We start from the raw sequence: 15,081 nt of genomic DNA, 5'->3' as shown, positions 1-15,081 counted from the left end.
GTCGTTCAACTTTGGTTGTGATTGTCACTTTATTGGAAGTTATGTTCTCAATCACATTGTTAACTGCAGATCTGTTTGTATCATCGTTAAGCATGTGATCCTGCATGCCCATTTTTGCATCGTGAACGGTCATGTTTGGTATGTTGTTTGCCATGATTTGATTATGAATGTGTGTTTTTTGCTTAAAAGAGTGTGTGTTTTTTAGTAGAAAATAAGAAGATAAATAGTTTGTATATATATGATAAATAGGGACCAAAAGTGTAAAATTTTTAAAATTAAGCAACTGGGCCGTTGAAGGACTAGTTTAGACACTTTTTTGAAAATCAAATTCTTACCGCTACATTGAAAAGAAAAAAATAAAACTGGAACGAGTCTCGTCCTTGAGGGGACGAACGAACCAGAACGGACTGAAAGACGAGTCACACCTAACGGTGTGTACTCGTCTTCCAACCAAGAGCGAGCGCATGGATGAGGAAGGACTAGTACGTTGTGAATACTCTAATAATGTATGTGTGATCATGAAATATAGGGATTGGAATAATTAATAGTTGAGTAAAATGAATGACTAACGATTAAACCAAATGAGTTTTTTAAAATAAGTTTAGTTGAGATTATATATTATACGGTGTTTAGAAGATGATATTATACAAAGTAATTAAATACAATATTATGTTAAGGGAAGGGAATATGAGGCTGTTAGTATTTAAGTTGAATGAAAAACCTCTCACATACTTTTTTTAAACCATAAAAATCATGGGACCCAAACATTTATTTAAAATATTAAAAAATTGATATGTGAGGGGTTTTTTACCCAAGTTGAATGCATAACAGTCCGATACTCATTTTTCCCTTATGTTAATTTATACTATTGTATTACGATACATTAAAATATACTATTATATATATATACTGATCATTTGTCTCTTTCTCTATATATCTCTGTCACTCACAGCTATTTTTGATATGTATATACACATATATAAAATTCAGTTCACTCAATCACTACGTAGAAAAAGACATTCCATCCGTGAATATCCCATGTCTTTTACTTTCTTGTACAACATATAATCTTTATCAACAACATCTTTTGTATCATCTTACCTTTGAAGGCATTTTTCCACTTTACATAAAGTCTCTATATGTAACATTCTTGCTAATTCAATCATTAACCTATCGTATGTGTGAATTTGTGAATTAGTAATGTTTTTTTCAAACGTCTAGTTTCCATTTTAGTCGCGGCAAGTCACAAAATTATTACAATATTTCCTTACACGAAAATTCATTGAATATCACATATTTTGGTTGTCATATTCATTATTGATCAATGATTATTTTTAAAGTAGTTATAAGTTAGGTAATATATGTATATGTATACATACATATGTGGTTCATTTTGAGATATAGTGTACGTGTTTCTAAATGGTAATCTAGCTAGTATAGAAAATATTCAATTTCATATATACAACAAAAATGAAATTGTTAATGTTGTTGAACATTTTGGTTTTGGTTTGTGATAATGTTGTTGTGTGCAAGGAATGTACTAATACGCCAACCGAGTTATCGTCACATACATTTCGATATGATTTCTTGAATTCAAAAAACAAGACATGGAAACATGAAGTGTTGGATTCTCATCATCATGATCATTTGACACCAACTGATGATTCTGCTTGGGCTAGTTTGTTACCAAGAAAAGTATTGAAACAACAAGAAGATGATGAATTTGGTTGGATGATGATGTATAGACAAATGAAAAGGCAAGGAGGTGGTGGTAAGTCACAATTTGTTGGGGATTTTTTGAATGAAGTGCCATTAGGTGATGTTAGATTAGACCCGGATTCGGTTCATGGGCAAGCTCAACAAACCAATTTGGAATACTTGATGATGTTGGATGTTGATAGTTTGGTTTGGAGCTTTAGAAAGACTGCTGGTTTGCCAACTCCTGGTACGCCTTATGGCGGTTGGGAGTCCCCTGATCAAGAGCTTCGTGGTCATTTCGTAGGTTTGTATGTTTTCTGATTCAACATTTTTCTTTTTCTTTATGTTCTTGTTGATATTAGTCTTGAATGTTGATGGACTTGTATGGAAACCAAGTTATTTGAGTGCATACATAAAAAGTAGATTGTGTCAGTAAAAAAAAAGTGTGAACTTGTTATTAGTTTGATTCATTACTCGTTTCGGTATCTTTGATTTCTCCTTTGATAGACCTACATGAAAGTCAAGTTATGCATGTAAAGGGTTGCCAAGAGTTATGTAGGTGCAAAAACTTAGATTTGCTACCAATTGAATGGCTGCAGCCTGCAGGGGGTATTATTATTAGTTTGATTATTTTTTGTTTGGAAACTACATGAGACCCCTTATATGGTGAACTTTATACTGGTTTAACCCTTTTTATTGTCAAAAAATTTGTTAGGACATTACTTGAGTGCCACAGCTCAAATGTGGGCAAGTACCGGTGATAATTCACTTAAAGAGAAGATGACTGCAGTAGTGACTGCACTTGGTGAGTGTCAAGAAAAGCTGGATGCAGGGTACCTCTCTGCTTTCCCTTCTGAGTTTTTTGATCGTTTTGAAGCCGTTCAACCTGTTTGGGCTCCATATTACACCATTCACAAGGTAATTTTTTACCATATTTTTAGAAAATTTGTCTAGAATTTTTTATCCTAATATCTTGTAATGGCAGATAATGGCAGGTTTAGTGGATCAGTATGTTTTTGCGGGAAACAATCAAGCTCTAGAAATGGTGACTCAAATGGCAGATTATTTTTCTAAACGCGTGCAGAATGTGATTACACAGTACACTATTGAAAGACACTGGAAATCTTTAAATGAAGAAACGGGTGGAATGAATGATGTCATGTATCGGCTATACACCATAACAGTATGTCGTTGATCTGTTGGTTCTTTTAGGCGCTTTCCTGCAAAATCTTCTATGTATATAATGTTGACCGGCTTCTTACTGTTACTAGGGTGATGCTAAGCATTTGTTGTTGGCTCATCTTTTTGACAAGCCCTGCTTTCTTGGACTGTTGGCTATAAAGGTAATTCATGCAAATTTGAATTTGTTCAAAACCAAAGGCTTGTTTGAGTAGTATGAGTATATAAACATTAACTTGTGCGAAAATGTACTTGTAGGCCGATGAGTTATCTGGATTTCATTCCAATACGCATATTCCAATTGTTGTTGGATCACAAAGGAGGTACGAAGTAACTGGTGATGCTCTTTACAAGGTACTTATACTCAACTGATGGTACTTTAAGGTGTATATAAGAAAAACCTTATTTAGCATATCTGACTATTTTCTGCATTTTAGGAAATCGGGACGTTTTTCATGGATATAGTGAACTCCTCTCACATGTATGCTACAGGAGGGACATCAGTCGGCGAGTTCTGGTATGGACACAAACGAACAACAACTTTGGGGCAGTCTTTACTTACTTTTTCCCCTATATTCAAATTAATGTGAGAATATGTTACTTAATTGGTGATCTCAGGTCTGAACCAAAAAGACTAGCAACCACATTACAGACAGAGAATGAAGAATCTTGTACCACTTATAACATGTTAAAGGTATATTAAAGATACAGAAACTTTATCTCATCTAATATATCCATTTAACTACATTTGTAGTATATGTTTCCAGGTCTCTCGGAACTTGTTTAGATGGACCAAGGAAATGGCGTATGCAGATTATTATGAACGAGCATTGACTAATGGTGTCTTGAGCATTCAAAGAGGAAAACAACCCGGAGTTATGATATATATGTTGCCATTAGGCCCTGGGATGTCGAAAGCTTCAGGATACCATAAATGGGGAACACAGTTTAATTCATTTTGGTGTTGTTATGGGACAGGTTTGAATATTTGGTTTCTTAAATTTCTTTATATACATGATGCCCAAAGAAAAGATAACATTTGTCCATTTTATTCTAACCTAATTTCAATATTTTCTTAGGGATCGAATCGTTCTCAAAATTGGGTGATTCAATCTACTTTGAAGAATCAGGGAAGAATCCGGGACTATACATAATACAGTACATATCAAGCTCGCTTAACTGGAAATCTGGGCAGCTTTTTGTTGATCAGAAAGTAAAGCCAGTTGCGTCATGGGATCCTACCCTTCAAGTGACTACCACAATCTCCTCAAAGAAGGTAACAAATTATATACAATGCTACCAAAAAACACGCATATTTGCATATTTTACTTGTTGTACTTTAGACGGGCTATGTGTTTTATGCAGGAAGGGTTGTCGTCTACTTTGAATTTTAGAATACCATTTTGGACTACATCAAACGCAAAAGCAACACTGAATGGACAGGCTATGCCTATAACATCTGCTGGTATGAATCTATAATCAAAAATGAATCTTTACAGGAAGAAATGTTACACTTTTTATATTATGAAGATTTATGTACTAATGTAGGTAATTTTCTATCCGTCACGAGAAAATGGAGCTCATCTGATGTTATTACTCTTGAAATGCCAATAACTCTTAGAATGGAGGCCATTCAAGGTACTATATGTGTCTTTTTTCATGGGTTACAAGTTTTGAAATATTTAAGATTTGTGACTAAAAGGGACATGTTATATATCCAGATGATCGGTCTGATTATGCTTCTCTTCATGCAATTCTATTTGGTCCCTATCTACTCGTTGGCTTAACCACCAGTGAAACTAACCTAAAACAAAACTCGGGATCTCTTTCTGACTGGATCACTCCAATTCCATCCGAATACAATTCTCAATTGATATCTCTTTCTCAAGAAGCAGAGAAGTCAAGCTATGCTCTAGCAAATGCAAACAAGTCCATCACAATGGTGAAGTTCCCAGAACCCGGAACTAGTGATTCCGTTTCCTCAACGTTTAGAATCATCTTACAAGAATCTCACATTTCAACTCGTATATCGTCATATAAGGATGCTATTGGCAAAACAATCATGTTAGAGCCATACAATCTCCCAGGGATGTTAATAGTACAACAAGGGAAAGAGCAAAGCCTTGGAATCAGTGATTCCTCTGATCTCGGGAATGCAAGATTCCGGTTAGTTGATGCAAATGATGGAATGGTAAGACTAGAGTCTGAAACCCAAAAGGGTTGCTATGTATACACTTCCAATGGAACAGTAAAGTTAAGCTGTGATTCCGAGGAATCAGATTCCGGGTTTAAGACAGCAACAAGTTTCAAGTTGAATGAGGGAATCAGTCATTACCATCCAATTAGCTTTGTGGCAAATGGGCTAAACATGAATTATCTTATGCAGCCTTTGTTTAGTTTGAGAGATGAACACTATACAGTTTACTTCAAAGTACACTCCTAAAATGGGTTCAAATGAAGTAGAAATGAAAGTTGCATATATGGCCCTTAGTATTTTACATTACACTCCTTGATTGTCTATTTCTTCATCTCATGAATGAAAAGTACATAATTATATGATAATGGTATGCATTTATTGTTGTACAATATGTCTGTTTCTATTATTAACACCATTATTGAATTAACTCTCACATTCATAATTCATGTTCTTAAAAACTAAACTTTGAATTATATACTAGCATATCTATGATACAAGTTGTAATATCTTCTTAATTTTTTTATGTTGATGTGAATTGAAGTTGTTTTATTACTATTATAAGTTGATAAATAATGATGTAAAGTTGTTTTTTAGACAGGTAAAACATGAAAACTTTGTTTATATGAACTCTATGTAATCCTCACAGCAACAAATTCAAGTCCGAAATTGTAAACGACCATTTAGAAACCGATACGTTCATCATTCTCATTATAGATTCCTACATTAATTAATTCATCCTCAATATAGATGCATTGAAAGTCTAGATATGGTTATAAGAAATCCATGATGTTTGAAGCAGTTTGAATATGTGTATTTACATCTAAACAAAACTATGATATCTACCAAGACATACAAAATATATTACTCCAATTAGTATGTTTTTTTTTTTAAGCTCCAAAGAAATTGTAAGATTTTCTTTTGGTTTATACTTAGACATTTTCTTAAGTTAATATTGAAGTTTAAATTAACTTGTAAAAATAATCAGATGATAGTTGTTATAAAAATTAGAGGTAACATTAATATTAGTAATCTTACTAAAGAAAAGTGTGATTGATATTGTTGGATACTATATCCTTATTTAATTTGTCAACGAAGAAAACAAATTCTCAAATGTATCTTTATTTATTTTTTGTACAGGGGCTGAAATTGACAATCTAGATAGTAAATAAACTAAATCTTAAACAAAAAATTAAAAAAATAAATAAAAAACCTCTTATCAAAGCCAAGTTTCGATCTTGGGACCTGTGGGTTATGGGCCCACCACGCTTCCGCTGCGCCACTTTGATATGTTGATTATCCAATATGTTAGATATATATACTGGTCATATAGGTCTCACTCAGATTTTCCACATTCTTGAATGAAAAAAACAAATTAACAGATCTATGATATGAAATTTTTTACTATGAGTTTTTTATTGTCATATTTTATTTTACAAGGAGATACCTTTTACATATATGACATATATAAAGTTTAACTTGGATTTATATAGTTTTTTTTCTTAACTAAAAAGGTCCCAATAAAATTAGCTTTTCAATGGATGTTTGTTTACATATATGCTTATATTAACGTAAACCCATCTACTGAAATAGATAATGATGAATTAATCATGATATTTTCAGATAAAATATGTTAATATTCATGAAAAATCAATTAATGAAAGAGACAAAAAAGCAAAAATGCATACATCTTGATTAAACCTCATGATATTAAGGATGGTAAATGGTCATCCGACTTCATGGATATCCTCTCCACCCGGTCCACAATAAGTGGATATGGATATGAAGTTTTAATGTCGTTAATGGATCGTATATGGATGATTATTTAATGTTGTTAATAGATCGTAAATGGATATATAATTGGTTTTAGATTGATGGTGGAATCAATTTGTTAGTTGCATATATATTTGGTTTATAATCCAATAGACTAATTTGATATTTAGCTTACACTTCTTGCATCGAACATGTTCGCATCGAAGTCAATGTCGTTCAAACAAACAATTATTTTGATATCCAATGGATATTTATTAACCCGTTTAATCCAGGTGGATAACAGGATATGAATTTAAATGAGTATGGATATGTATTTACAAGCATGTTACTCGCATAATGCGTCGACGGTGGTGAAGAAGATGGTCTAGTGGTGATGGGACTATTGGTGGTGGTGTCGTTGCCAAGTGGTGTAGGTTGATGTAATTGTGAGTGGAAATTTTTTAGAAGATAAAAGCTTAAAGTGTTAATTATTAAAAGAACTAATTGCATTTTTGGTCCCTGTGTTATCACACTTTTCGCAGGTTTGGTCCAACTTTTCATTTGTTGCATTTTTGGTCCCAAAAGTATGCATTTTTCGTAAGAATGGTCCAATCTAACGATTCCGTCAAGTATCAACCGTTAATTTGATTATGTGCACCTCATGTGAGGGGCAAATCGTCTTTTTACACAAATAGGACCAATCTTGCAGTTTATATATATATATATATATATATGTATATATACATACACACACACATATATATTACAGTATTGGCCACCACCAATCCAAATCAATCATCACACCCACCCACCTCCACTCACCTCCGGCCACCACCAACCCAAATCAATCATCACATTCGGCCACCACCAACATAATTTATAGACAAACAGAGATCCTCTACTGGGCCATGGTCAAGACCATAAGGCTCGGTTAATCACACTCTAGCTACATGTATCTATTTCATCAACTAGACATGAGTTTTTGTCTTGATAGAAATCAAGGATACAGAGGTACGAGCCTATGGAACAGATCTTGTTCAAGTAAGGTCGTAACACACTGAGATCTGTAAACAAACATACTCACGGATTCACTACCTTCGGCTCACATCAAATTTTCATATATACACGGATCCATAAACACACACACACCCACAGATCTATAAACACAGACACACACAAATTTCCATATTTTTTTCTTATTTTTTAGATCTACATCTATTATACATATTTTATAAAAGAAAAGATGGACCGGATGGAAGTGAATGTTTCCAAGGTTGTTGTACATATAAATTCAGAAAAGGTGGTGGTGGTGGGTGGTTTTTCCTCTTGCTATAAACCCAACAATTCGACTCTTCTTCTTCTTTCTCTTGCCAGAAATCCAATAGTCCGATATGGTGGCGGCTAGGGTTTCAAGTGGTGGTGGTTATGTGCTCTTGGTGGTGTAGGGGAGGATTATCGGTGGTAAGCATGGGGGGTCAAACATTTATAGATATATTAAAAAGTTAGTATATGAGGGATTCTATACTCAAGCTTGGATGTTTAACAGCCACATACTCCATTTTCTCATATATATATATATATATATATATACATTAAATAGAAACAAAAAAGATGATATTGCCCTTCACATGAGGTGCACATGATCAAATTAACGGTTGATAACTAACGGAATCGTTAAATTGGACCATTCTTGCGAAAAATGCATACTTTTGGGACCAAAAATGCAACAAATGAAAAGTTTGGACCAAACCTGCAAAAAGTGTGATAACACAGGGACCAAAAATGCAATTAGTTCTTATTAAAATATAGGTTTAAAGTGTAAATTAATTCATTAAGGGCAAATTTGGTATTTTATAAAAACTCTCTCCATAGTTGGTGTTTATTAAGGGTTATTTATTAATTTTGTATGTAACAATTATGTAGTTATTTCTAAAAATTGGGGGCGTGATAATTTTTATGAAGGAGTAAGAGCATGAAACTCGCGCAATGCGGCGTCAAGCTGACGATGATAGTGGTGTGATTGCGGCAACGGATGGTGATGGTAGTGATAGCGTTAAATGATGTAGGTAATTAATGTACAAATATTAATAATATAAAAGGGGTAACAGGTATATTTTATAATAGAAGTGACTATTAGTGATGTAATTTAATATTAAGAGTTGATGGTGATTAATTCACTAAAAGTAGTTTGATCAATTCACATGTCTCATATTTTCTAAATTTTTAACATATAATTATAATATACAGATGAGAATTCAAGTGTCCCTCTCGTATGGAATGTTTTGACGTTTTGTGACAAATGGTGATGTTTTGAGTTAAGAAAACTCATTGCCCAAATTAATTAAGCACATCCGTCTAAACTATTTTTAATTGCAGCTCGTTTACTTATGTTAGTTTTTATTGAAGTGAATCTTGTTGACGATTTCTAGCTGGAATCCTTTATGGGAAAATGATTCGTACTGCAAACTTTACCTAAGCTTAGATACTGTAACTTTAAAAAAATTTACAAATTAAACTTTTGAATTTGATAAACATCCATAGCCCCCATGAATTTTACATAATCCCCCCTACTTACCTAAGATAGATACTGCATACTTTACCAAATCTTTCCCCATCTTTTATATATATGTTTTTGGAAGATGTGGATAATTTATTCACAACAGATATAATGACAAGACCAAAGATAAAATAAAGTGTTTAAAAGCATTTTAAATATTCATTGGATATCAGGACATCGGGTTGGGTTTTGATTATTACCCAACATGAGTTGGGCCAATTTAGGAGAGCCTGACAGCCTGTGGCCATAAACGGCTGAACCCAACAAAATCTCGGCAGGTAATATGACGGTTATAAAATGTGTTTTAGTTTTGTAGGTTGGAGATGTAATAGTAGCAACTCTATTTAGACCATTCGTAGAGTACTACAAGGAATAGAGAGGGGGTGAATTTGTAGTGACATGAGGGCTCAAGATCTCAATCCATCTGTACACCATTAGATTTTGACAATACATCATTAAACATGTTTTAAAGTGTCCATAGTATAATAATATAAAGGGAAAAAGGAATATAAGGTTGTCTGACACTTAAGCTTAGGTGTGGAACCTTTCACATACTAATATTTTATTATTTCTTGTTTAATGAATAAATGCATAGGCCCCCATGATTTTTATGAATTAAAAAAACAATATGTGAGTGTTCCACACCTAAGCTTAGAAACCTGACAACGTTATATTCCCATCCCCCTAATGTAAAACATATTTGGTGATGTATTGTCAAAACCTGGTGATGTACAGATCGCTTACTTTATTTAAAAGAGTGGAGTGCTAAAAATGTAAAATAAAATATCTTTTTTTCACATATTAAATGTCTAATTTTGATTTTTTTTTTCAATTTTGATCATAAATATATTTGTTTGTGTTATATAGTAGTTGATGAAAGTTATATCAATGAAAATTATATACAAAACTCAATTCGTCCATATATTTTATACCAAATGTTTTTTTACGGTTAAAGTTGAAAGCAAAAGACTTAACACGTCAAAATTGAACATTAATATAAGACGGTGTGAGTAAAAAGTATGATCCGATTATAAGGGGATGAGTTGGGAATAAAAATGAAAAGTAGCAGTGATGATGAAAAAATGACATTAACGTAACAATGTCTTTAGTAGATAATGGAGTAAGGAATTGATCAGAAAGGACATGTAATACAAGTTATATAACCCTTGTCGAAATAGACACCTCAAAAGCATACAACTAGATATATGAGGGGAGAAAAGTCTACAAATTCAAGGATTCACACTTTTCAGTTTTCTAAAATAAAAAATGTAGAAACAAAGCAGCAAATTAAGTCATTAAACATTGGCGCAAGTACCACAAATATGTCGTATTTATAAACATCATCATATATATATATTATATACTCCATATATTAGGTTAGACAGACAGTAGGACACCTGTAATTAATAAAAAATGTTATCGCATCTAAACTTTCTATTTTATGAAAAAACCACAACATATTTTACCATTACATAAACGATTCACGTTATTACCATGAACATTAAGTCCCCACTATATTTATGTATCTCCTTACTTTTTCACCTCCACCGACGAAAATTTACTCCACCGTTATTTTTATAATAACACCTTCACGAGTAAAACGACATCATTTTACACTTACATTCTCATTCCTTAAATGTAAACCGCAACAAGTAATAATCATTAACATTAACATTAATTAATCGAAAAATTCTTACGAGTAATTAATTAAGAACATGCTTTAAGTGGCTTCCCACACAAACAATCGTTATAACTAAACGACGACGCTTCAAGATGATCAAACCACGAACCAGCCGGAATCGCACCACACATATGATTATGACTTATATCCAAATGCCCGATATAACTCGCTGTCGTTATCGATTTCGGTATCACACCTTTTAAATTATTATAACTTAAATCCATTACCATAAAATACGATTTCGGCCCAAACACGTCCGGAATCATTCCTTGTATCCCATTTCTACTCAAATTCAAAATACTTATTCCAGAATTCATCAATGATGGTGGCAATTCACCAGATATCATATTTCCGTCTAGATTCAATGTAGCTAGCACCGCCATTTTGCCTAATGAGTCGGGTATTGGTCCCGATAAGCGGTTTAAAGACAGGTCTAGATCGGATAAACGGTACACATGGGCTATAGTTCGGGGAATTTGGCCCGAAATGCGGTTTCCTGATAGTAATGCTCGGCTTAGCATGCGTAATTTGCCTATTCCGGAAGGTAATTGGCCCGAAATCATGTTGTTTCGTAGGTCTAAATGCATTAGTGAAGATAGATTTGCTATGGAGTTCGGTATTGGGCCGGTGATTTGGTTGTCTGCTAAGTTGAGAACGGTTAATTGGGATAGTTTTCCTATATCTGATGGAATCTCGCCGGAAATTCTGTTTCCGATGAGATCTAGGTGGCGGAGGAAGGGCAGGGTAGTTATACATTTAGGTATAGTACCTGAAATGCCCTTCCAGTCCGCTATTATTATATTTGAAAGCCTTTGTAGGTTGCAAATAGAGGGAGAGATTGAACCGGTCATGTAACCGGTTCTTTTTGCTTTTTGGAAAAGCGGATCTTCAGATTCTCCACGTAAGGCGATGTCTGCAACCCGTTTAGTGGACGGGTCACAGGTAATGCCATACCATTTGTTGCAACAGTCTGTGCCTGTCCACGAGTTAAATATGCCCAAATAAGGCTCGTGTAAGGCAGCTTTGAATGACAACAAAGCTGCCAGGTCGGAAGGTGGACAGGCGTTCACTGTTTTTGTACTGACAGTGAACGCCAACACTAATGTGATCCACCATAATATGGTAGTCATTTTTCAAAACTCTATTTTTGTTTCCTACAATGTAATGTGTATTTATTTGTTTAAGTCGTTGCTCTAGTTTTTGATGTGTTGAACAAGTTGAGAGTAAGGATGGCAAGTTTGGAGTGAGGATGAAGAGAGTGAATGGGGGTGAGAGGTAAGATATAGTGGTAATGGTGGAGGGTATGAAATGACAAATTCAGCCCTCACGTGCAATGTATAATGAAGGTTGTACAGGTCAATGTGGGTAAGATAAGACCAGGATGAAAGATTATGGGAGATTGTAAAGAAAGAAGAAGGAAGGTGAGAGCTAAGACACGTGGCAACTGCTAAGTTGATATAGGTCTATCATATAGATACAGAATCATAAAGTTTTTGTAATAGTTGACACAATCGTTATATATTATTAAAGAGTCTTAGAAAATGATATATTGTACACATCCATATAATGAAGCAACTAATTTCATATATAGACTTCAGTAGATGATAAAACTTGTCGAGCATGCATTATTACATGTATTTATGATGTTTTAGAATCCTATTGATCGGTACAACAATATTGTATTGGACCATTTGAAATCGATTATTTTCACGAGTACATATATATACATTAATGACTTAAATCCTATTGTGAATTATGAAGATTATTGTACACATCAAGGCTTGAAATTTGGATATCTTTGATACAAGAATAGAATAAAAAAGATGGATATTAGTAGGAAAAATTGGTAGTCATCCAATGAGTAGTAAGTTTTTTGATGCTTGCAACATTTCAAGTGTTATATGGCCTTTTCCGCTGTTGCGGAAGCCTTCGTGAATAAGAGTTATATTTAAAAGACAGATTATCATATATAAGTTGCAAGCATTATATATGAGGGAAATAATGTTCGTACGTACTATTAATTTCATTAATATATATATATATATATATATTGTATGAGTAGTGTAGCTCACTGCATATACAAATAATATAACAATTTGATACATCCAAAAAACTTATACGAATATCACTTCCGCATTGTAAGATGTGGAGGACTCGTATCAGAAAATCTAGCGTATGTTATCTTAACTGTGCTCGTACTATAAAGTTACTTCGCTGAATATATCCTCAATTTTAACTTATTGATGAGAAATTTATATTATCCAGAGATCTGGAGAGAAAAACTCATTCATACCCACTATATGTAAAAGTTAAATACATGTATCCCAAATATTCTTAATTTCTTATGAAAAAAATTCAAATTTATGATTTTTATTGAGAAAAGAAACCTTCTTACCATTAAACCATTTAATTTGGTGATGGTTTCCACTTTCCACATTGTATATGAATTTAGATTGTAAATGGGTAGTTGTTTGCGGTGTGATGGTTGATGGGAAGAGAACCTCTGATATTGATTGAATAGTCCACCACCACATTATGGGTGTCATAGGAAATGGGGTCTTTGCATTTATTTACGAGGATTTACTATTATGTTCGTAAAAGGCACATTTGTCTGCCCCCGGACCCAAGATACACTGCCTAATTTGGGCCCATTATAAGATTAAATAATATTCCAACGACAGCCTGTTGTAGCAGTAAATTTTAATTTTTCTTCCGAAAATAATAGAGTTTTTCTTAAAGAGGAAGAGAATACGAGACTGTTAGGCATCTAAGTTGGGTGAAAAACCCCTCACATACTTTTTTTTAAACCATAAAAATCATGGGGGGCCAATCATTTATTCAAAATATTAAAATATTGGTATGTGAAAGATTTTTCACTCAAGTTGGATGCATAACAGCCCCATACTCACTTTTCTCTTTTCTTAATGACCGGGTTCGTATAACACGTATGTTGTCACGTGAATGTAACAAACATATTCATTATTATATATTCACATTCACATGACAATATACATGTTATACAAACTTGACGTTTATATTCTAATATTAACGACAGATATTTAGTATTATAATAAAACTAGAATAACTGGCATAAAAACGGTTTGGATAGATCGCCAAAAATTAGTGGTGCTAACACCAGACTTCTCTAACTAGTCGGTATGTGGAATAGCCGGCGGGCGTTACCAATGTCGGTGTGCGGAATAGCCGGCATTACCGATGACGATTTTTCAGAGAGATTATTATGAATGTGTGAATGAGCACGCTAATTATGATTAAATTATAAAGTTCTTTTAAAAGCGAACGTTGATAATTTGTAGGTAAAATTTGTTCTAAAAATAATTGAATGAAAAGAGAGCTTATAATTTTGTTCAGCATAAAACATATTTAAGTTGATAATTTTCTTTTTTAATGTCATTTTAACAAAGATCTTTTGCAGTTATATATAGTTTTCTGAGTATAAAATGTGAGAAAGATCGCAAGAGACAATGACAGGATCCTCTGGGGTATGGCACTAGAAATCTGAGTCAAAAGTTGACAGGGAGTAACATGCTATTTCTTGAAGATGAGGACAAAACATCTACTAGCTAGTTTATTTACGTGATTCATATTTTAAAGTGTTGTTTTATAAGAATTGAAAATTTATTTGTCCATGAACGAAATTTGTTATGCAAAACTCATATGTTTATAGGTACGTACATCCTAAACTAATAGAGTAGTTTAGTTTTCTAGTTAGGTTTAATGCAGGACGATGATAATGCATGATACTTAAACTAAGCAATTTGATTTAATGATATATTTTTTCGGGCGTCGTATAGTAGTTGGTGACTCATTTAATTTTGACCCTTACAAAATTCAAATTTTGGTTCCGTCACTGCACAAGCCGAAATGAGCCGCACTCGAGCTCTCTTAAAATATATGAGCTCGAGTTTGAGCTCCGTTCGGCTTCTTTACCCCCATAATTGTAATCAAAAAGCGTAGGGCACACATATTAATTATTGCACGTACGTAAATTGGATTTTA

The 15,081-nt window shown here is 33.5% G+C and overlaps 2 protein-coding genes and 1 non-coding gene across 3 annotated transcripts; 1 reads left to right on the top strand and 2 right to left on the bottom strand.

The window, feature by feature from the left end:
- Positions 1-1,433: 1,433 nt before the first annotated feature.
- Positions 1,434-5,463, top strand: LOC122581316. Its single transcript, XM_043753527.1, has 12 exons — positions 1,434-2,002; positions 2,414-2,616; positions 2,684-2,881; positions 2,970-3,041; positions 3,136-3,231; positions 3,315-3,394; positions 3,496-3,571; positions 3,645-3,855; positions 3,957-4,153; positions 4,243-4,342; positions 4,426-4,515; positions 4,599-5,463. The coding sequence occupies exons 1-12, from the start codon at positions 1,471-1,473 to the stop codon at positions 5,318-5,320; spliced, it is 2,577 nt and encodes an 858-aa protein (XP_043609462.1). The 5' UTR covers positions 1,434-1,470; the 3' UTR covers positions 5,321-5,463.
- Positions 5,464-7,665: 2,202 nt separating this feature from the next.
- LOC122584088 lies at positions 7,666-7,874 on the bottom strand. Its single transcript, XR_006321439.1, has one exon. It is a non-coding gene; the product is annotated as a small nucleolar RNA U3 (small nucleolar RNA).
- A 2,909-nt stretch (positions 7,875-10,783) lies between these two features.
- Positions 10,784-12,446, bottom strand: LOC122581358 (DNA damage-repair/toleration protein DRT100-like). Its single transcript, XM_043753578.1, has one exon. It carries the CDS (start codon positions 12,189-12,191, stop codon positions 11,088-11,090), a length of 1,104 nt encoding a protein of 367 aa, XP_043609513.1. The 5' UTR covers positions 12,192-12,446; the 3' UTR covers positions 10,784-11,087.
- Between the last annotated feature and the right edge of the window lie 2,635 nt (positions 12,447-15,081).

This window comes from Erigeron canadensis, chromosome 9 (genome assembly GCF_010389155.1).
Source record: "Erigeron canadensis isolate Cc75 chromosome 9, C_canadensis_v1, whole genome shotgun sequence".
Taxonomy (NCBI): domain Eukaryota; kingdom Viridiplantae; phylum Streptophyta; class Magnoliopsida; order Asterales; family Asteraceae; genus Erigeron; species Erigeron canadensis.
Note: the sequence above shows the minus strand (reverse complement) of the source record. Positions and strands in the feature narration are given on the sequence as shown.